This window comes from Aptenodytes patagonicus, chromosome 1 (assembly GCF_965638725.1).
Source record: "Aptenodytes patagonicus chromosome 1, bAptPat1.pri.cur, whole genome shotgun sequence".
In the NCBI taxonomy this organism is placed as follows: Eukaryota; Metazoa; Chordata; class Aves; order Sphenisciformes; family Spheniscidae; genus Aptenodytes; species Aptenodytes patagonicus.
The window spans coordinates 225,691,493-225,715,624 of NC_134949.1; the positions used below are offsets into that span (position 1 = coordinate 225,691,493).

The 24,132-nt window shown below is 47.0% G+C and overlaps 1 protein-coding gene across 6 annotated transcripts in view; it reads right to left on the minus strand.

Moving 5' to 3' along the window:
* The window catches only part of GDPD5 (glycerophosphodiester phosphodiesterase domain containing 5), a 188,674-nt gene that overhangs the window by 100,644 nt on the left and 63,898 nt on the right, over positions 1–24,132 (minus strand). For 4 of the 6 annotated variants that reach the window (XM_076328501.1, XM_076328496.1, XM_076328497.1 and 1 more), the window contains exon 2: positions 18,875–19,049. In XM_076328501.1, coding sequence (XP_076184616.1) covers positions 18,875–18,991 — 117 coding nt within the window. In that variant the 5' untranslated portion in view covers positions 18,992–19,049. Of the gene's footprint in view, positions 1–18,874; positions 19,050–22,861; positions 22,881–24,132 lie in introns of those variants that run through there. The other 2 variants (XM_076328498.1, XM_076328500.1) reach the window with 2 other exon arrangements.

Genomic DNA, 24,132 nt, shown 5'->3' on the forward strand with positions numbered 1-24,132 from the left:
GGCTCAAAACCACACGTCAAGGAGAACATGACAACTGATGGGTCCAGACCAGTTCATCAGCTTTTCTCCTTTAACAGCTCATTGTAGAGATGGCACGAAGGCAAAAAATAATTTTCAAGGTTGTGATGAGCTACAAATACTAGTCACCAAAAAAACCCATTAAAACCCCCAGCCACAGGCAAGCACAGCTTCTCTTTGCACGTCTCCAGCTGCTACTTATACCCTTGAAATCACACTTTGGAGCTCAGCAGTAGTTCTCCTGGAAACAAAAGCGGGAGCAAAAGGTTGTTTCTGCAATCAAACAGCCCTAAATGCAAGGCCCCTTTTCAAGAGGGACTCACGAGACAGTCAAAAATCGTAGATCAACTTCACAGCCAACGCTGAAGAACAGTCATTATATTTTTAAGCTTTGCTAATCAATGCTGTTAATAAGCCAACAGGTTAGCGCAGAGGTTCCCAATTCATAAAAAAAAAAAACCCCAAAAACACAAGCATTTCTGGCATCCAAGTTGTGCACCTCAGTGTTGAGGCAGTCTGGATCCCCACCCAGATCCCACAGGCAGCCAAGTCATCTCTAAAACAACAAACTGACGGATGCCAGGAAAGCCACATCTCCACGTATCTTCAAGTTCTTTTCCACTAACCACACAATGCTGTAGAGCTACCTACCAGAAACCAAGCCACCCATGCGCACGTGGTCACGGCCTCATTCTACCCACACCCCAGCAACACTTTTGAAAGCATCGGAAACCTGCATGCACCACAGGACACCCAAGCACCCAAACAAGGTGTAACTCAGACATCTGTGGGCTCTCAGGCTTTTCCACCACACTGGCAAGCCGAGGCTCCTACCGTGGCGTAGCCAGTTCAAATCTTGTTTGCAGGATTATGCAGAGGACCTTACTACAGGCCAAGGACTTAACTTCATTAGTCGGTTTAGTCCCATTTGCACAGCAATGTTTCCCTTCCTCACCCCACTAATGCATTTATTGGGCTGAGAATTGAGTTGCAGATGGCACCTCGGGGAACAGGCAGCCAACAGCAGCGCACAGCATTGCGGCAGCACGGTTTGCTAGCACAGTCCAGCAGGAATGAGGTTGCAGCAGCTACAGCCAAGCTCTGACGTTAGTAACATCTAGTATCAAGATTTCACACATGCGCGCACACACAGCAGTGCACAGGCCTTTGGGTCAGGAGGCAGAGCTGGTCTGGCAGCCGCTCTGGGTGTTTGCTCAACGTCCATCAAGAGCAGCTTGAAAGAACAACCCCCAAAACATCATCATAATCCATTTGTGCTCCCTAATCTTTGCTATGAGCTTTCCAGCTTCAACCAGTCTTTGCTCAAAGAGGAGTCATCTGGCCTTCACTGCAGGTCAGGATCTGCCCACCTGCGTGCACATTCTGGAGGGCTTTTTCCTTGGCTCCACCACGCAACCAGCACAAGGGAAAGCATTGCGAGAAGTCTGGTGGGGCTGGCTATGACCGCATCGCTACTGAGACCTGAAGGGGATTCAGAGGAGGCATTACGAGCAAAAGTTCAGGAGAATTAAATGTGCAGTTTGGCCTAGCTGCTTGTTGACACATGCTAAGAGCATAGGAGACATTTTGCTGCCAACTCCTCCTATTTATTACATGTCTCACAATCTTTGCTGATGCTCTCGAGCTTCAGCTGCTGAAGAGCCAGACTTTACAGGAGACACCCAGCTCCCGCTGCAGCGGTGTTCGTCTCGGACGTGGCTTCTCTGCCCTTGTGTGCATGGCAGGGTGGGAGAGGGGTCAGAAATGCAATTCAGATGCTGCATCCCAAAGGTTTAGAAAAATCCCACGGTAAGCTTCACTGAACTCCCAGAGTAAGGAAGTTTTGCGGTCATCTCCATGTTTCACTGGACCCAAACTGCAGCTTCCTGAAAGCCTGGGCCAGAATACACAGCCTGGCAGAGGAGAAGGTGTCTGCTCTGGTCCTAAATGATACAGCCACGATCAAAAGAGTGCATCAGTCACAACACCTTTCTAGATGCCAAAACTCTTTGCTTGAACAGTAAGCTACGTGGGGAAAAGAGCGTCTTCTGATGCAGAGATTTGCTTCCCAAAAATGCTTGCAATAAGCACACATACAAAAAAAAACCACCAACCCACTGCTGAACTGCTACAGCCTTTTCCTGGTAAAGGGGGAGGAAGGCACAGCCACAACCGTCAGATTCAATCATCCCCTGAACGAGCATCGCTGCGATAACCCACACACTGCAAGAAAGCTGCAGAGTTTCAGTTTGCGGTGGCTTTTTTAATTTAATAGGACTAGCTTGCAAACTACAAAGAGCAATTGCCCCGTAGGGAAATATGCTGTACCTACCACTTTACTGCAAAAACCAACCATGTGTCTGAAACAGCGCGTTGTTTGATTTATTAATAAACGGATTGGAAACTCCAGCAAGGAAATTAATCTCAGGCTGTACCTGTTCTGGGATGATGTTGGGGTGAAGGACAGGACCAGGAACTGTGTGCAGTTCCTCTATGCAGAAACTTGGCCGGACTCCCAGAATAGGAGGCATGAATGCGAACATCTGTATTAAAAGGCAGAAAGATATTATTATGCAAAAGCATTTCAGCTTCCAAGCCTTTCTGTTCCAGGACTTCCAGCAGCCTCTCCTTTCAAATTAGGATGAACAGCTGCAATGTATTTGGCAAGCTAACCTCTGCCCTCAATTTAGAAGCTTTTTACATCACGAAATAAAACACATACATTTTAAAAACCAAAGGGACCATTAAATCATCTAACGTGACTTCTGTACAAGAAAGGCCACTGAATGTCACCCACTTACTTGAATATTGTGCTGCAGCTAAACATGGTTTCTAGGCACACTTTCTAAAAAGGCATCTGATGGTTTTCGGAGACTGAAAATCCTAAACGTTGCCCACAGTAAAACAGGGAGAAATAGATCCAAGTAATCCACTTTTGTGAAGAATTGTTAGAGCTTGTTCAAGCAAAATTATGTTCATCAATGCAAATGAAGATGGTTGCTGCAGACTTTAAACCATCCCTGCAGTATTTCCTAAGGCCGCAGAGGAAATGTGACAATTCGAAATAGTGCCACCCACTCTCCAAATCAGCAGGCCAAGCACAGCGTAAGACGATGCTGTTTTGCTAAATATCATCAAAACCATTGAAAAGCACTCAGAACATACCACCAGAACCTACAAGTTAATCCTTAATACGTCCACACGTCTGTAGCATGCAGTTACCACTCATCACCTTTAGACATGGCAAGATGTGCCTCATTTAGAGCTACATCCCGCAAACACCTTGTGAGGAGAGCCTGCGCACTCGACTGCCAAGAAATTCAGTTTAACAAAAAATGAAAATCAGCTTAAAAGAAAGCAGCACATCAGGATTTTTCAGCGCAACCTTCCAAAAAAGCGCTAGTTATGGAAGTTTTCCAGGAAGCCACAAGATCTTTCATCAGAAGATTGAAATCCAGGATGCAACTTCTGGTCTAAGCCAGAGACCACTGAGATAGACCAGTCCTTATGCTGGACAAGAGGAGGAAAAGCCAATGACTATTTGGATGTAGCATTTGGATTGGATGAGTGTGTATCTACCCCGTGCTAGCTGGGTTTATGCTCACTGGCCAGCTGGTTTATGCTCATGGGCCAGGTGGCAAGCCAGACAGAAGAGAATTCTTAGCTGCAGGCTTTCCCATGTGGGTACGACACATTGCCCTCTTCCCAGATGCTCATTTTCAGCATCTGTAGGAACTTAGGAGCTCCAAAACCTGCCACCTCTGCCAAGATTTCTGAGCAAGGCTTATTGCATGGCTCCATTAATCACAACTTTACAGTCCTGCAGAAGGGTTTGGTTTTTCCCTACCGTTTTTAGCCAAAGGACCTTCCCACATGCAAAGTGTTCTGCAAAGGAGCACGAAGCTGTCGCAGTACGGTGGTGTGCAACGGGGCCAGGGGAACCACAGCGTGGCACAAACACTTGCTCTTTCACACAGCGCTGTCTCTTTGCGGCTTTCACCGAAGCAGTAGGATGTGTCACCCCAGGAAAATAAAAGCGGTTGATACAAATGCATTGAAGATTACATCAGCAGTGGAAAAACGTGTACAAGGGCATCCCACTCCCCAGCCTACCTTGCCCTCCTCCTGACCTCCAAATCAGTTAGCAGCAACAGAGGCAGGACTTTTATGAAAGGGATAGGAGAGAAGAGGGTATTGGTGTAGGCCTTCTATTTCCCATTATATCGACATTTCTCCCCTTTTGTAAACACATAGGATGGCAGCAGCTGTTAAAAGCAACTACCTATTTAACTGTACTTCACTGAAAATTTACTCTTCAAGTCTCTTATTCTCAATTCTGCCTTAATCCAATAACAAAGGGATGAGGTTGAAGGACAATGTGTGTCTTTGGGCAGAGGAATTCGTAGAAATAAAGAAACACTGAGCAGGCTCAGCTCTGTGCCTGGCTGAAGCCTACAGCAAATATTTCAATCCCTCACTCGAGCACCCCTGTACTGAGTTGCGCAGAGCTTCCAAAAAGCTCTTTAGCACAGCAGACACCTAGACAGGTTTCTCCCAGATAGAATCATAGAATCATTGAGGTTGGAAAAGACCTCTAAGATCATCGAGTCCAACCATCGACCCAACACCACCATGCCCACTAAACCATGTCCCTAAGTGCCTCATCTACACGTCTTTTAAATACCTCCAGGGATGGGGACTCCACCACTTCCCTGGGCAGCCTGGTCCAATGTTTCACCACTCTTTCAGTAAAGAAATTTTTCCTCACGTCCAATCGAAACCTCCCCTGCCGCAACTTGAGGCCGTTTCCTCTCGTCCTATCGCTTGTCACTTGGGAGAAGAGACCGACCCCACCTCGCTACAACCTCCTTTCAGGTGGTTGTAGAGAACGATGAGGTCTCCCCTCAGCCTCCTCTTCTCCAGGCTAAACAACCCCAGTTCCCTCAGCCGCTCCTCAGCAGACTTGTTCTCCAGACCCCTCACCAGCCTCGTTGCCCTTCTCTGGACACGCTCCAGCACCTCAATGTCCTTCTTGGAGTGAGGGGCCCAAAACTGAACACAGTATTCGAGGTGCAGCCTTACCAGTGCCGAGTACAGATGATGCAGGACACGGGAGCACCTCTCCCAGCTCAAGCCTCACCGTCTTCCTCCAGTTCTCCCTTTTCACCCCCCCAAAGCATGCTCTCCTCCCCAACATTTGGCAGCCCATCACTATTTTGAAGCCTTCCCATCCTAAGCTTCCTCCGTCTCCCCACAGCAGCAACCTATATATCAGCTTGTGCCCCACCATCTGCACAGCAGCATCTCCCACCCATCACATCTGGCCAGAACTGGGCTCACCATCACCGCATCTTTCCTCCTCCTGGTGAAGTTACCAGCACCCTCATAGAGCACTTAAACCCACTCATCGCACATCTCTGTCCCATCACCTCTGTTCCTCTGCACAAGCTTGGCAAGGGAACATCATCGCAAGCTAATCCTGCTCCTTTTCATTTCCTCCTTTTCATTCATTTACTCACACTGGTGCCGGGTTTCCTTCGCATCTAGCTGAGTTTTGTGGTCATTTTGGACCCACAACCATCCTTGATCAACTTCCACAAAATCTACTTTTATGAGAGGCAGGAAGAGTTCTTCTCTTTGGGGGGGGGAAAAAGCCTTCTCTGTTGGCCGTCTCTGTTGGCCAATACACCCTCCCAGGGCATCCGCGGCAAGGACACGCTGCAAAGTTGTGCTCCAGTATTTTATGCTCTGTCACAGCATGACTGTCCTTGAATCTCTTCCAGGACACCTGGAAATCAGGGAAAGGCGCTATGAGAGTGGACTCGGTGGATTGGGAAACTGGCAAATTCAAACCCGAACGTAAAGTAAACCACTCTAGTCCAACTGATGGGCAGCAAGGTCACACTCGCTTCCCTCTGGGTGAGAAAAATAAAGTCTCCCTCTGGAAAAGCACCCTGATTTTTCACCATCCTTGTTGAAATTAGAGAGAGGGCTTCAGACACCAAAAGAGACCAAGAAGTCAAGCTTTCATGATTTTAATATCATTTCACTTCTATCGTTTGCTCTCTTCAAACTTCATATGCTTATGGCTCTAGACATGGGAAAGGACTAAATATCCAAGGAAACAGCAGCACATCAAATTAACCTGTGTTAGTGCAGCTACCAACAACGAAGTTTGCACTGGCAGGAGTACAGGTTGCCATTGCCTCTTTTGAAAAACGAGTTATCCAATTCAATTTAAAAAGTTTAACTCTAGTGCTAACAGCAACTACAAAGCCGAGAGGGAAAACATATTTGTTTTGGAAAGCAAGCAGAAAGACAGGCTCATTTTTTCCCTCCTTTTAGAATGAATTCAGTAAATAGTCTACCTTGATGCTGCGTAAGCACTCTTCAGCAATAGCTAAAACGTCCCTGTGTTATCAACACCGTTTTGGTCACAAATCCAAAACGTAGCACCATACCAGCTACTATGCAGAAAATTAACTCTATCCCAGGCAAAACCAGTACAGGGGACTCACAGGGACAGCCTGGAAAGGCTCTCCTCCCATATGCGGTGATACGTTAAACCACGAGTTGATTGAGCATCCAAGTCACATCTTTCACCCAGCGTCTTTCAAACCGGTAAAGATTTTGCAAGAGTAACTCTTGCAAGTGTTCGTTTGCTTGCACTCGACGGTGCACACCACTGTCTTTAGACTGGAAGGACATCGCTCTACCCAAATGCTCAGGGGAAAGCCCTGGCAAAACCCAACTGACAGAGCTTCCAGTTCTTGTAAGCAAAGCACAGGGTTGGCTCCAAGGGACCATGACCCAAAAATCCCTCTTTTTCCCCTCATTTTCCATGTCTCCCACCTGCCTCCCCCCTTTCTCCAGGTGCAGCTCCAGTTCAGTGCTGGCTGTTTATAGCCTGAAACACATTTTGCAGATGCTCTGCAGTAAAAACCTTTGACACCTATAAAGCATTATAAATCATAGGGCACGTTAATCACCCAGTCTGAGCCCATAATCCTAACTCAGGCACAGTCAATGGGTTTTGCAGACTCCCTCCCACAGGCATTTTGCCTACATCAGGCTCAAGCCAGAGATTTAGCATTAGTCAAACATCCTCACCCTGACAGCGCTAGGCTGCGCTAGGCAGCAAGTTACCAAACTTGCTGGGGTTTTGGGGACTTGGGATTTCCCATCCTTCAAACAAGTGTTACCGAAGTAGGAAACACCTTTCACGTGAAGCAAGCAGGAATTTACAGAGGCCACAGTATCTGCAGCCAATGGCCAACTATTTATATTGAAGAGTGGCTTTGGAGGAAAAACACAACCCAAACCCATTAAGGCTGAGAACAGTATTTATTGAATAGACTGTAATTTATAACGCTGCCCAGCAGCCTGGCCTTTTGGTCAAGCAGTCAGGAATACACCAGCTTTCTGGGCTTGTACCTCCATGGTAGGATCTAGAGATGACCAGTAACGGTCTTCTGCAGGCTCACCTGTCTAAGCAGGGCAAGGCTAATGTTGAAGCCATTGTCTGTGGCAGGTTCATCCCAGCCTTTCTAGGAGCTGTCTGAGGATGTGGGTCTCAACGATAAGCAAGCTCCTGGCAAGTTAAGAATAGTTTCTGAGGTTAGCACACCTCTCTGCTCCTTGCTAGTCTACCATGGGACTACCTGCCCAGCCTAAGAAAGGTTTTGCTCCTTCATGAAGGCCAAAACATGCCATTCCCAGGCAGACCCAGTAAACACTCCTCGCAAAGTCTGGTCTGATGGCACCGCGCACAGCAAATGCAACTCCTGCCTGGCTCAGCTGACCACAGACCTGCTTTAGGGAATATGCAATGAAGAGACAGTGAGATAGGGGAGAGAAAAATCATATTATAATATGACAGCACGATGCCCTGTGTAAATTCAGTTCAGCCTTAAAGGCTGGCTGCAGTCACACTTCAGACGAGATATTCTTTGGCAGATGGCCTTAGGAAAAATTGGGAGAAATCCTGCCTTTTCATCTTCCCTCACTGTGGGAGGAAATTGCCACCGCTGCTGAAGCTTTGAATGCGTTTCAGCATCCAAACGTCACTGAGCAAGACAACACTTGAATGACACCCGTGCTCCCGGGAGAACCACCTGCAACCCCAGACACAAGAAGAGGTCTGCATTTCTCCCTGACTCCCAGAGCCAAGAGAAACAGATTTCACGAGGGAACAAGACTGCAAACACAGGACAGCACAATTCCTGCAAGGCAGCGCAACCGCAAGGACAACAAACCTGAGGGAGTTCAGCAAAACCTGCAGCAGGAGCCGGAGGCTGGGCAGGATGAGGTGTCCGCGTGCAGCTATGAGCATCTCAAACCCCTTCCCTGCACAATCATCCACGCTGTGTCATCTCACAGCCTCCCTGTAAAATGAAGGGCTCAAAGGTGTATTTAAAGGATGTTTAAGTGATGCGTAAAGCCCCGAAAACAGAGTAGTTTTGCTTTCAATTCCAAGCATTGGGGAAAATTAAAAAAATAAAAGGAAAAAAAATCAATATTTAATCCAATGATTGGATTTTCCTGCACTTAGCCCATCACTCCAACATAATCGGACACATCCATTCATGGGGATTCAGCTCTGAATCGCTGGTCACGTCCAACGCGCAGCATCCAATGCCTTAGCGCCCAACCTCAAATCAAACAGGCTTGAAAGAGCCTCTTTCCATCAAAAACTCCCGTGTCCTCAGGCCTACGGTCACGAACATTAACAAATTGAAACCGCATTAAAAAAGGCAAATTCACCCGTCTTCTAACAGTGGTTTTCAGCAGAGCCAGCAATTTCTGTCACCAGTGACCTTTGGCCGTCTGGGGATTAGCACTGAAGACCCGGCAAAGTCCCAGCTCCAAAGCCTATAGTCACACAGATATATCACGCCGTCGTGGCTTAGATCATCTGTTCAGGTCATTTAACAGCTCTTGCCAAGTGGGAATTACAAGAGTATTTCACTATAAAGTGAATTAATACACGTATCACAGACGCAGCACAGCAATCCATTATGTCGATGGATCACAGCTCCTCATTTGTCTTTTCACAAAAGGACCCAAAAAAAAAAAAGCTATCAGAAGCCTCAGTTCAAGGCCACGTGATGGTTTTAACCAGATGGACCATCTTGAATCATTCACATTTCACTTTAAGGGAATAAATTTTAACAGCGAACACCCAATTCATTAGGAAGAGTTTGATATCTCATTTATACTGGCTTGCAGCTACACAATAGTCACTTTAAAGGCAGGGAGAGGCATTACAAGTATTAGATATTCCCCCCATCTCTCCTCCCATATCTACACAGTTCAGACACCTTGCATTTATTTAAACGATTAGGAGACGCGCGATATAAAAGCCACCATCTCCGAAAGAAAAGCGGCAGTGCGGCTCCTCGAATGATGCTGCCGCTTTCTAGCGAGCGTGTTCAGCTGCCCCACGGGCCATAACAAACCCACTGCCTTCACCTCTCATACCACATGCCAACCAGGGCATCTGCATGAAGCATTTGTTTAAATCATAAAGGGCAATTTGGTTTCTAATCTCCATTACAGCATCTCTCCCATTTTTCCTGCTAAGTGAGCACCGCTGATGTTTAAATGACGCCGCTTGCAGAAAGGACAGGGAGATGCAGCTGGCTCTGGGCATTTCTGTATTTCTCCACCGCTCTTACACGTGCCCCAGCAGTCCCCATCTCTTTGCCGTGACCACAACACGCCCATACGAGAGCATGCTTTGATAGCTCAGCAGCACCCGACGCGTGCCATAACGCGCAGGATTTATGATGGACCAATTATGCCGGCGTTGTCACCCTCCACAACACAGCAGCAGTACCGCGAGCAGAAATCGGGGGTAGCTGCGCTCCTTGCTGGGTTGCTTTAACTGCTCTGTGCAACCACTTTTTGGGTGGTAGGAAGGGGTAGAGAAATGCATCAGCTAAAGTCTCTCCCCTGCCTTAAACACATCTGTAGCTGGTCAATGGGCTAAGAGAGCACCCTTGTATTACCCAGATTTAAAAAAAAAAAAAAAAAGCTACAAAGCTTTGTGTTCAGTAAGTCTTGCACTGCAGTATCCCAGATGGGACACGCTGCATCAGGAGGCAATAGATCCATCGAGCCTTTTCTTCTCCAAGTACCAAAATCTGGATGATGGTCGTGGAAACGCTGGCGTAGTCATAAACATCCAAGGAGGAATTCAGAGAGAGAAACCTCAAGGAAAATGATCAGGGTGAACAGCTCTCAATCTAAAGCAGAGCACCTGAGGTCATTTTTGGTTGCTGTTTTGGCAACAGCCTCAACTTCCGAGTCTCAGATCAGCTTTCCCAGCACAGGGCACAATGCGATGGGCTGCAGCTTCCCCCCGTCTCTTCCATCGGCCACCCCTGGAAATTCTCAAACTCTGGCCCCGTCTCTCTCTCAAGAAGCTCACGCCAGTAATAGATCAGAAATCAGTGCCCTCACAGCCAACTATCTGAGCCTTTAAAGTGTCTTCCTTCAGCAGTGATTAGCTTCAAGAGCTTCAAGGCATCAGCTGTATCTGCTCGCAGCCTTTCTTCTTCCTCAAGCTGAGCACGGCAAGTTGAAGTCATTGCTTTCCAAATACTTTCTAGGAAAGGCTTGGGTAAACCCCCTGATAACATGTAGTGGATTTCCTGGGAAGCACAGGCAGCCTAGACTTCTGTCTGGAAACCAAAGATAAAGGGGAGTGGGCGTGTGTGGAAAATGCAAAAGCCATCTTCCTCAGGCTGCTGCTGCTGGAGCAAGGACAAAAGAAACATGGAGATTTCTTGAATATCAGAAACAGGACAAGTCCAGTTTTGTCCTGGCTTGTCTGGGGATCTTTAAAGGGTTTGAAGGTCCCTTTTATCCCTATATCCTTCCCTAACTTTAAGGTGGTGGTCCCGTCTTTCTTCCCCCATCCCCTCCTCAACAGCCCAAAGGCTCTTTTTCCTGCACAGACAGCACTTGGCCGTCAGTCCTTAGATCTTCTTGCCTACGCAGACTACGGACACGCTAATTATTCAGCCCTGTTTTAAGCTGTTAATTCAAGGCTGGTTTTCACTGCAATCCGGGGTGAAAACTGGGGGTGGTAAAGGTCCATCCCTACAATCTTCTTTTGGTTTACTATTCTGTGGTTTTGGAGCTTCACCGGCCACTTAGGGACTTTCTGGTGCATCTTGAGTGGGTTCCTTTATGGAAACAACCTACTGACATTCAGTAATACTGAACTCACCTTCCCCAATTACACTTTAAGGCAAGACGATTTACACAGTGGCTTCAAGGAGGACAGGAGAAGCAGCATCTGCTATATCTGAAAAGGTCCAAGAGCAAACAGGAGGAAGGAGGGATGATGGGCTCCAGCGACGTAATTTTTCACCCAGATAATTAGTACAATGCATAAAGAAAAAACAGTTGGAGGGAGCACATCTGGCAGCTATAACAAGGAAATGCCACAAACTGAATAAAACCCCGGAGGCCCGTAATGTTGGAAAAGTCACAAGGCACCTTTGTGTATCCAAGGGGGGCTGGCCTGGCCGTTTATCACAGGGAGCTCGCACATGGATCGCTTCAAAGTTTCTGACTAAAGTAGTAATAACAAAGTATTAGAAATTCTGCGAGCCATTGCTGTATGAGCTAATCAATCACCTAGAAAAAGGTCAGCCCTGCTCAGGGGACACTCATAATATTACCCAGAGCCTGAATTTGCAGGCAGACAAGTTAAAGCTGCAGAGAACATAACTGCGACCCACCAAGTTAGCTGTGATTCCTGGTGGCATCAGCCACAGCGTCACACGAGATGCTGTCCCTAGCTCCTCACCTCCAAACCAACGGGCAGCAGACGGTGCCATCAGGAAGCCCCTAAGTGCACTCACAGGTACCAGGGAGAAGTGTCCATGTTAGGATGATTCCTGGGATTCAAAACTCAATGGTGGCCACCACCCACTCATCTCACAGCAGCTTGACTTCTGTGCCTCAGTTTACCCAGTTACAGAGAAAAAAAACCAAGGTGGCAGAGGGATTTATGCCACTTCACACACTAAATATAGGAGGTTGTGTTGATTCCAGACTTTGGTATTTTGCCTGAACATTAGCAATTCCACTTATTAACACTGGAACATTATACTGGGGAGGGAAGGGAGGTACCTGGAGAGTGCTGAGCAAGAACTGGTTGGCTTGGGAAATTCTCAATTCCCTCCCACTTCAACATGCCCATCTGCTGCAGAGGCCTCAGGTCAGGAAGGTTGAGGCACTCTGCCAAGCCCTATTAAAGTTTTTATTGCACTACATCAGAGCAGCCCCAGGAAGGTGTTCCTAACACTTCTCAGTATTTTCCCCAGCAAAGGTATAAAAAGCCTGTTTGTCAAGAGGGATGGTGAATGAAGCAACACTCCTGGCCCAAGGTGCTTCCAAGGAGCCTGTAATATCTAGCTAGTGCTGCCCTTTTATTGATCAGGTACCAAAGACCCTCAAACCGCGATCCATCAGCACATAACACGGCAGCTCCTGAACTCCACAAACTATGGAGCATCTGCTGCTGGGCTCAGAAGAGCTGACGCACTACAAGGCGTTGCTCCGGGCTTGACAGCTCTTCACTGATGGGAGCAGCAAGCCTACAAGCCAACAGCAACGAGGAAACATCTCTGCTACAATTACCGAATGCTGCTGTCAGAAGAGGATGAAGGCAGAAAGGGAAAGGTTGCAGCAGGTGCTGATAGGACCAGAGGAGCCATGTACCAGATGGGGAAAAGACGACCCGCAAGGACACGCGTTCAGGGAAGGGACAACCAAAAAAAAAAAGCAGGGACACGTGCTGGCACATAGAAATGGAGTCCAAATACAGCAGCGGGGAAATGCCACCCAACAGCAGTGCTGGAAGCAAGGGCTGCAGGAGTAGCTCTCTCCCAACACCAGAAGCTGGTGGGTACAAGCAACCAGCAGTTCCAGCTCTTGGACCAGGTCCCTGTGCTGCTCCCATCAGGAACTAATGGGGATCTCTGCGAAAGGGAGGGGGCAATGCCTTGGATATGCAAAAGTGAGCTTTAAAAATACGAGGTTTCTGGGAGGCACAGGGGCTTTAAACAGGCTGTGTTCATATATGCATCAGCCCTGCAAAGCCACACTGGAAGATAAGAGGGATTTTTTTTAAGCTGGATTCTGAACAAGTTGTGGTTTTAAGGACAACAAAACATTAATGTTATACCCAAAGTCCAACCCTGCAAACCCATGTTTCATTGACGATCCGTCCCGACCACCCCCAAAGCTTTCAAAGAAATCCACTCCTGAGCTTGGATGTGCATCTCATTAGCTCCAGTTTCACCATCTTTCCAGGTTCTTAACAAGGGTTTGGTTTATTAGCTGCTCAGGTTAACACCTGTGGGATTGGAGCATTCAGAAAGCAGTGGGATTTCTGTATGTACAAGATTTCATCAACTAACACTGCTCCTTTCACTCACAACATCTCGGGAGTGTTTACAAGAAAAACGGGAGGAAGAAAAGAGATTGTACAAGTACCGTGAAGTGCACCATTCACAGAAAGCTCATGAAGAGACCTCCATTTAAATGTTGTAGATGACACTGAAGAGCAGAAAATCACAGGGATCTTGCAATTTCAGTCACCTGGGATCCAAAACTGCCAATTGTGGGTTCATTCCCAGGTGATGATGGCCCTTCCTACTGTATGCAACCAGGCCAGGCACCTATCCTTGCCTATTCTTGGCAATTTTCTGGAAGAAAAGATAGTTTTGTAAACACGGGAAGCGTCCGATGGAAATGGGGGAGACAAAAAGAGTTCCCAGTTACATTTTGTCTGCGTCAACTTCTATCTCAGAAGGGTTCGTGCTTGGGAAGTACAGTATCAGCCGTGCCTGCTGCTAACCAGAGAAGCCAAAGCCCTTTGCAAATGGGGATAATATTTTATCCTATTCGACAGGGAACTAAATAAGATAAATAAAGATCCCAAGATTTTTCAATACACAGTAACTGCAAAAAAAAGAGACCAAACAGCCAATAAAAGTGGCTTCTTCTGTTTGTTGGATAGATAAAAAAATCATTGCAATTTTCTTCTGCAGAATATCTCTTTCCCCACTCCCACCTAGGATGATTTCCCAGGTGTGATATTTGCTGTGTACAGACAACATGGTTTTGGAAGCAATTAAAAAAAAAACCTGAACAAAACCAGTTGACAGATTTAACTTCATGTTTATACAATGCAACCCATCAACGTCTCCCACGTGGATACTGATCCTGCAACATCTCTGGGTGGATTTTGAAAGATGCTGCAGCCAGCCCTGGACTCTACCCCAGGAGCAAGAGCTATTCTGGTGTTGTAATACCCAGCAGCAGTTCATTTCAGGTGAAGCACACAAGCTGTGCCCAGAGCATCGTGTTCATGCACTGCAGTTAGCGGTGCCGCTCGCTCTGTGTTTAATTGCCGGCAATCCATCAACAGGATCGTGGTGTCTGGGAGCTACCTTGGAAGCTGCCATCTGAACTTCAGACCTTTAAAAGCACATATGGCAACTACAAGCCAAAGCTTATTTACCCACAGCGTCCGTGTTCAGGGCGACAGAGCCCTGTTATGATGTACTGACTTCATAAGAACTTCCTTGGTTGAATACCTGATGAACAAGCTGTGGTGAGATCAGAAATTGCTTCCTCACACCAGCTACAGAGATTATAACGGTCCGAATCTCAGCAAGACCATTTCTTTTTTATGTGTCTTTCATTAAAAAAAAAACCCCACACATTAAAAACTTAAAAAAAAGGTGAAAGAGGGTCTTGCCATTAAAGCTGAAGGTGCACAATAGAAAAAGGAATTTTGCAGCTGCTTAAAATTTAAAAAGGAGACCAAGTGTGCAGGTTGGGTACCCTCAGCCCCCCTCCTCCGTTCTCAAAAGGTCAGAGGAAAGCAAGAGATAATTACAATTCTAGCAAGCAGTCTCCCAAAAAACTTAGAACTCAAGCTTACAATTAAAATTCTCATTTTCATGTAAATTTTTAATGCGTAGTAGAAAGCCTGATCTGCATACATTTGGCGGAAAAGGAGAAGAATCATTAAAACTCTGGCTGTTGAGCTGCAGCACAATTCAGAAAACAAACATTTGACAGTCATCAGCAGAAGATTTCAAGGACACAAGGTTGGGTCGTAACCCAAATTTAGGTGAAGACCTTTTATTCTAGAAAGTTCCATCTTTTAAAAAGAAAGCAGGTCACCATGTTGTAGCCTACACTAAAAAAAAAAAGTTGCTCTTTGAATACGTGCCTTGCTTTCTGATAATTACAGAGTATAAACATAACATGTACATACCCTATTCCTTCCTTCCCAGGTAGCTCTAGATTTTTGCAAGACTTAAGACCTCTCAAGTATGCCATACCCCTTTTTATGGAAACCATGCTCAGGAAATCATAGAATCATAGAATCATTGAGGTTGGAAAAGACCTCTAAGATCATCGAGTCCAACCGTCGACCCAACACCACCATGTCCACTAAACCATGTCCCTAAAACATGTATTATACCACAATTGCCTCTACTCTGGGCTTGCAGTGGCTGAGTTACTATAGGGTTGGATACAGGGCAATACAGTAAGTATCGTCATCAATATGCCACCGCCTTTGTGTAAAGCAAATAGGCACCGCTAAGTTATGGTATGGTATTTTCCCGGCTAATCCCTCACAGATACACCTAAATACTGTGGCTGGATATACATCAGCTGGAGACAATTAGCATATGTAAAACTTCCTATCCCCATCCGATACCTTGGGATCTTGGCAAGTTTTCCCACCCATCCCGAAAGTCCTCTCATGCAGACCAGAGATCACTAAACCCCAATGCTGGGAGCACCCTGTATTTTGGGGTAAGTCCATCCCCGCTTCAGAACTTCACTCAACGGCAGAGACTGGAGTTTGCAGTACCAGCAGTCCTGAATTTGAGCGATACCATGAAATGTTCTCCCACCCAATCCAGAGAGGTGGAGGGATGCTAATACTGGTTTGCAGCCCGTAGAAGTTACCTGCTTGCTCAAACAGCCAGAGGCTATTTTGCAACTAAAATAAAAAAAAGTTTCTCACTCCTCTCTTACACATTATCCTAGAGTTTCCATCCATTCTCCGCAGTATCCAAGCCCATGCAAATAGACCTGTCCAACAGAGGACAACTAGCCTTCATTTGCACTTTTTCCTCCAAATACAGTGCTACAATCTCTCATTTGGGGCCGGTCTTGTTCAAGATCTTTATCAATGATCTGGATGAGGGGATCGAGTGCACCCTCAGTCAGTTTGCAGATGACACCAAGTTGGGCGGGAGCGTTGATCTGCTCGAGGGTAGGAAGGCTCTGCAGAGAGACCTGGACAGGCTGGATCGATGGGCCCAGGCCAACTGTATGAGGTTCAACAAGGCCAAGTGCCGGGTCCTGCACTTCGGCCACAACAACCCCATGCAGCGCTACAGGCTTGGGGAAGAGGGGCTGGAAAGCTGCCTGTCGGAAAAGGACCTGGGGGTGCTGGTCGACAGCCGGCTGAACATGAGCCGGCAGTGTGCCCAGGCGGCCAAGAAGGCCAATGGCATCCCGGCCTGGATCAGAAATGGTGTGGCCAGCAGGAGTAGGGAAGTGATCGTGCCCCTGTACTCGGCCCTGGTGAGGCCGCACCTCAAATACTGTGTTCAGTTTTGGGCCCCTCACTCCAAGAAGGACGTTGAGGTGCTGGAGCGTGTCCAGAGAAGGGCAACGAGGCTGGTGAGGGGTCTGGAGAACAAGTCTGCTGAGGAGCGGCTGAGGGAACTGGGGTTGTTCAGCCTGGAGAAGAGGAGGCTGAGGGGAGACCTCATCGCTCTCTACAACCACCTGAAAGGAGGTTGTAGCGAGGTGGGGGTCGGTCTCTTCTCCCAAGTAACAAGCGACAGGACGAGAGGAAACGGCCTCAAGTTGTGCCAGGGGAGGTTTAGATTGGATGTGAGGAAAAATGTCTTTACTGAAAGAGTGGTGAAACATTGGAACAGGCTGCCCGGGGAAGTGGTGGAGTCCCCATCCCTGGAGGTATTTAAAAGACGAGTAGATGAGGCGCTTAGGGACATGGTTTAGTGGGCCTGATGGTGTTGGGTCGATGGTTGGACTCTATGATCTTAGAGGTCTTTTCCAACCTCAATGATTCTATGATTCTGTGATTCCAGCACTAACACCTGCAAGGCACTTTATTAACAACAAGACGGGAACAGATTCTTCATACTTTGGTTTTGCATAGCCTGTAGCTAATTTTAGACTTTCTTCTCTTGCTCCTGCAATAGCTAAGTGTTCTGCATTTCAGCATTCAACAAAGTGGAAGTTGAGGCCTCATGTAGACCTTAATAAGGCCAACTCAGAGACTGGCCGTATTTTTAAGCCTAGCTCAGGTACCTTTAAACACAAATTCCTTTCTAGCACTAGAAAAACAATTGAAATTCCAAGTAGAAAGCTGCCACTGATGTTTTTTGGTAAAATACATCACTGCAAGCCGAGCCAGCTTCCCCTGAAAAATTTAAGTCAATGGCAATTTTTCTATGGATTTTTAGCTAAGAAGCATAGTGTTCTAGTTCATAAGGCATACAGAATAAGGCGTTTTGAGTATTTAAGTTACTACACGCACACATGCCAAGACATTACGTCCCACTGTTTTCCTGACAAAGTCTTAGAAACCCAACTACACCCTCTGCTACGGATGCGCCCGGGTATTTGCTCAAAAGGAAAATTCTGCTGGCTCAGAAGCGGTCACTCAGACTAAGCTGGCCAGGCTGAAAGAGGAGGAAAAACAGCACAAACATTTCTTCTTTGCAAAAGGAAATTTGTTTTACGCTGCACAAACGCAAGCCGTGACTTTTCAACTCATATGGGAGCTCTGGCCAAGCTGCATCACCAACAGTCATTACAATTCAGAACCAGGAACAGTTTTGGCACAGGATCTGCCGCCAAGAAGTGTTTTCTCCTTAACAGCCTCTTTTCCAAAGGAAAAGCACTCCACAGCCAGGAAGATCCCTGGTTATAGACTTAAAAACAAAACAGAGCAGCTAACTGTCACCAGAGCAAAACTAAGCCCTCAAAAAGCAGTGAAAGAATCGCCTGCAATCATTGCCAGGAGAAACGAAATTTAAGTTTTGGTTTGTGGTTTTTTTATTTCTTTAAGTAGTAAGCACACTAAGAAAAACCCCAGACAACATGAGAGCACAGAAGAACAGTAATACACAACCACCATTACCTGGAAGACGCAATAGGGCAGCTTTGACAGCATTTTTTTCACATTTCTTCCTATAAACCCATCAGGTCTCACGAGACCCCATCTCACAGCCCCAAACGACAGGGAAGACGTGAGTCCAGCCCCGCTGCCTGAGCTCTTAAAAACTGCAGTTATCCAAGGGAGGGAAAAGTCACCTCTAACAGCTCCCCCGTTTACCCTCAGCTAGTTCTCACCTCCTGCTGCCTTCCCCTACCTACGAACTTATTTTCACATGCACAGAAGCTACAGACTACACAGAAATGCAGCTCCTACATATTCAGCCAAAGAAACACAAGCACACGAATAAGACACAGAGCAAGGAGCAAAACAGAAGTCTCCTCCAGTACCAAAAGGAAAACATGGACAGATTTGGCCAAACACATACCACTCAATCTCTTTGAGCACCGTGACCAGCTAACCATGCCCATCTTCTACATCAACCACATGGTGAGGACTTCTCACAGACCTCCAAGCTATGGGGCCAGTGGTTTCCATGGTCTATCCAAGCCAATAAAAAAAAAAAATCAAATATCCAGCACTTTCAACCAAGACCCACACCCATCCGCAATCCAAAGTCACCGGGAAGAGGCAACGCGGTCAACTACCCACCTTGGTGGTGTCATCATGTGACCGCTGATACCGTTTCCAGCGGCAGCCGTAGATCCCCGTCAGACAAGACAAACATAGCTGCGGCTCATAGTACTGCAGCGGCTGGTGTTTAACCATGCTCCTTCCAGCCCCTCAGGAGCGAGGTATCAGAAATCCATCAGGTCCTGGGAGCGCCCTTCAGCAAGAGGAGAAAAGAAAAGAGGGGGGAGAAGGAAATTAAAAATGCCAAGCAATATTTCAATACATTAACAAGCAATTTAATAATTAACCATGTCCTCTGGCTATTAAGAGAGTAGGAACGATAATCAGATCTATTCCCAGCCCTGCCAACATCTCTGGCTTGTTATTCAACAAGACCGAGAAGTTTAATTAGTTTGCAAGTTTTATTTCCTTGTGCAGTTTCTCCCACACCACTAAAAGCAAAAGGAATTCATAGGAGTTATCAGTAAGGAAAGCCACACAAGGACAAGAGCAGTAGACAGATTATTTGGAGCCCAGATAATTATATTTTTATGAATGACTGAAACGTAAAGAACCATACCTTCTGCAAGCACAACCTTAAAATTGGTTCAGGGACCTCTGCAAAGTTGAAACCCAGCCAAGCTAAAGCAGTTTATCCTGAGCATCCTATAGAGCCTGCAAAACAGTCCCAGGCGAGGAGCTAACGCTTCTGTGCATGCTGGAAGAGGCAGATACTACCCTCTGCCTTTACATGCATCTCCAACGAGCGCTCACAGGGATGCAGAGCTGGTTGCAGCCTTCACCCAGGAGAAGGATCCCCTCCCCACCAAACAGCATTCACTCCCAAAGGACCAGACTGACTCTGATGCAACTGCTCTATTTGCCTTGTGTGGGAACATCACTGTTTCGAGGGAAAGTACTCCGCTCCATCGATGACATGCTTTGTGCGTCACAGGGCTTTTTTGTTTTAAATATATTTAGATGCTCGCTTTCGTCTCTGGTGAGATTCGTATCAAGAACAGACCAAGTAATTGTACGCTCTTACTAATTCATAGAGTCAGCGTTCGGAGATGGGAACCTCAAAGCAAATATTTGCCCGTCTGGTGGCGTCATGCTGCTCTCAGCTGTACTTAACTCCCACCAGGGGTTTTCCACAGGTTCCTGGTGCACAAGTGAACACCCACAGCCCCGCACATTGCCGTTGTGTGGATAGTCGGTGCACTATGAGTGATGCTCAACAGCAGTTGAGCTTGCGAAGTGCTTGGCTACCTTTCCAGAGCGTGCACAGTACGTAGGCAGTAAGGAAATCGCGCTCTCTCTAGGGGAAACGCTTTGTTTCCTTATATGCAGGATCCCCAGCACTCAGGTCTTGCAAAAAGCTACGACAGCTACGAGTGGCAACATCCTCACTGGCATCAGCAAAGCGTGACAGGGATTAAGGAGATAACCTAGCCACCTAAAAGCCTTTCATTGCTACGTCCCATGGGAGGAAGCCTCCAAAAATGGGGTTGACCGTATTTTTCTTTATAGCCAATGCAGAAGGGCGTGCTGCAGGTGTTGCAAACACTCTGGCAGAGTCCAGAAATGTCAGCGAGGACACAGACAGATCAACCCTTCCAGCTTCTGTCCTCCTTTGTGTCCATTTACACTCTGTGCTTCATGCTGACAGCCTAGGACAGCCCTGTCCTGGCTTTCTCTAATCAGAACTCAGCATCCAGGAGGCAGACAGATCTTGCTAGTTGGTTGCTGTGGTTTCAAAGCCCACCAGACCGTTAACATGCTGTCTCCAGAGCCCACAACCCATACGTCCTCTGCCTTCCTCTTATACAGACACACAAAACGTAGCTTTGTCCTTTCAGCAAGCCTCTCTGTAACGCTCCGGGCGCTGCTCGAGGCATTGACCCAGGCAGAGGACATGAGATGTGCAGGACTTGCGTATCAGTTCGTAGCTGGCCCGGATCCCCACGTGGTTTTGTTCGTCCCCTCAGGGAGGACATGCAGGACAGAGGCACAAACACATCCAGTCTGAAACGAGAGCTATCTGCTGATCGTGTCACCCTGTACTGTCCCAGCTCATCTGCCCCTAAGCGCTGCTGTACGACCTCCATGGCCTCGTGCTTGAGGTCACCTCCCTGCCTGCACGTCATGCTTTCTCATGCTATTTATAAAGCTCAGCATTAGTCACTGCACAAGTTGCCTCCTATCTTCAGCTTTTTTCTGCTTCAGGATTGTCCCTACAAAATGAGTTTCCCGGTCTGCCTTCCCCGTGCGCCGGCAGCACGCTGCGGGCAGAAACAACTGCCAGTTAGAATAGGACAGAAACACTGAGGACACGCGAAGTTAAATGCTATTTAAGGGTCTTGCACAAAGCCATAACCTCTGCCCTGAAGATCCTAAGCAGCAAGTGACGTACAAGATGTTGTGGGACACAGGCAGGACGTAAAAATTATGCACAACCTATTAACAAGAGTCCCCTGCCAAGCCCCATATTACCATCCTGAAAACCTAGCAGGCTTCAGTCATTACAAGAAAACCTTCATTAATTAATCTCCAGAGGACAGCATCTCTCCCGATTTCTACCTCTTCCCGCTTTAGTCATGCAAGGCAAGAGGGCAGACAGACCTCTATCTTTAAAAGCTTTGACCACATATTTTATTTGCTAGCTTGCAAGAATTGCATTGCAAACTCAAACACAAGCGCTATACTCGAGCATTTCATCACTCCCCTCTTCTGGGAAGCCCCTAGCTGTCCTCCAGCCCAAACACCTGGAGAAGCGGTGCTGTACACTGGCCACACGCATACGGAGTGTCAAAGCTGGCAAACCCTGACTTTTCAAAGAGAAATCAATTCATCTGAAGTGGCAGGAGCCTGGGAGCGGAGGCTGTCCTTCAGAAAATAACGTAACTCGCGTTATGGATCCATCATTCCGTTAACAAAGTTGAAGCTCAAGCACTTATGATTAAGTCCCTGGCTGCAACCTCACAGCACAACTCACAGGAGGCAACTGATACGGCTGGGAAGGGAATAGGGCAAGTTTGGGCAAGCACCACAAGTTAGCAGGTACATGAAGAGCTCTTACCTCAGAGCTATCACCAGATCGCCGATTCAACCTGTTGAAGATACCAACATCCCTCTCTAACTGATAGCTTTGGATACGCAGTCACAAGGCATGAACTTTGCTGCACAACCTGAGATAGTGGAGGCACCAAAGCCTTTCCAAACGGCATTGCTTTCGCAAGGTACGAGTGCACTTCAGAGATGGAGAGGGACCAGCAATCAACCCTTCTCCCTGAAGAAAAATCCCACCAGGAACACCAACAGCCAGGGTAGATGCAAAAGCTTTGAGTTTATTGTCCAGTTCTGAAGAGCATCTACCAACCTCCCGCAGCAGCCTCTAATCCAGCATCTCCCAATCTCCTGGCAGAGTTCAGGAGGGACACAAGTGTTTTCAGTACAAAAGGACAACCCAAAAGCACACTTGTCCACCAACACCATCACCAGAAGGCACTGCTGGAAGGTTTTAAGAGCAGCAGAAAAACAACCAAGAGAATAAAAATTACAAGCAAGGGAAAATACAGCTGAAAAGGCTCCATAAGCCACCAAGTGAAGCTCCCACCCTGGTTCCTCTCGCTGAACCCCAGCACAGGCAGATGCCATGGGAGCCCATAGATTCAGGCTGCTCTCCATAAAAGCAGTCAGGAGAAGCACAAAGAGAAGAAATCCAACATGAGTTTCAAAAAAGCCATTCCTAAATGCAGTTGAATTGCATGAGGCACAACCTACGAGCCTAAAATCATTCCCTCTTCTCCACAAATGTCATGAGCAGATGCACAAAAGCCCACAACAAAAAAGGAGAACACAAAACACAGCACCCATCCTCCCCACCACGCACAGACGCCCGAATAGTAACAAGAAATGAAGGAAGAGACTGAAGCACAGCAAGCAAGATGCTGCTTGAGAGAAACCACACTGATACCGTCTGTCCGGAGATCCTTGCTTGGCCGAGATCATGGACTGAATACTTACTTCTCCTGCTTCCAGAAATGGATTTAGTGGAGAGAAGCAGAAAGTCCGTACCTTACAATCACTGTTCCCATGACATCTACAGCTTTGAGGTGGAGAAAGCAGGCTATGAATGATTCAAAGCTCTGCTGGTTAGCATTACATACAGAAATGAAAACAGGAAGCAAGACAACATACATTAATTATTCAAATTCAGCAACGTGCACCAGAAGGGGGGGAAAAAAAAAAATAGAAAACACAAACCCACATAAGCTATCAACCTTGACTTTAAAGATGCATCATCTGCCAATGGCTACAAACTTCTTAGAGCTGAATAACTGAGTTTGCCAGCCAGCTTGCCCAAAAAGGGGGAGCAGGGTAGAGTCCATCTGCAAATACAGCGGGAGCATCTTCTGAAGGCTCCAGGATGCCTAATTAGCACACATGGCATTCCTGAGATACTGGACTGTAGGTATCCGTTACAGCCTGTGACACATTATTCCTTTCCAAACAGCTTCAGAGGGAAAAAAAAAAAAGAAAAAAAAAAGGCAAGAGAGAATTCAAGTTGCAAGTTTAAAAGGGAAGCTCTCTGGGGAGATCTGGCCTAAAAATTTGGATTTTTGTCTCTATGAGTTAACTCCTCCATCCCTGTAGCCTTAGAGCAATACTCAGAAACCTGGAGTGGAGAGAGAACAGAGCGATCAGGACCAATTGTTAAACCATCTCAATGCTATTTTAGCAACGGGAAGAGCAAGAGCACGAGTCCTGAAGTGCACTGAGTAAATAATGTGAATGAAGCCATGGAATAGCGGGTTTAACAGCATCTGACCCTTTCACAAGGCATGGTACAGTCCAAGCTCTCCCTTCTACTCCCCCTTCAAGTTTCTTTTCTATCAGCCCAGTTTCACGCAGGTCACACTGATCTCATTCAGCATCTTGGGACAAATCTTTTAATAGCCCAGAGACAAGCAGCTTACCGCGCATCCAGCAACACTACCGACAGCGCTATTCTGAATACCCGCGTGATTTGGTCAGGGTGATTTGGGGGAGCTGGGGGGAAGAGATGAAAGCTATGGGTTCCTGCCTGCCTTACCTTGACCTGCTACCTCCAGCCTTCTTCCAAATACCCTAGGCTGGTTCAGTGCGATAAGCACATAACTTCTTGCTTGAGCCTGCCAAGGACTCCTAAATTGGATCAGCACATCCAAGAAAGGACCAAAACACAGCCAAGGATGCTTTGATGCATGCTTATGAATCCTGAAGTCTAAGGAGATGCTGGAGTGTGCAGACCCAAG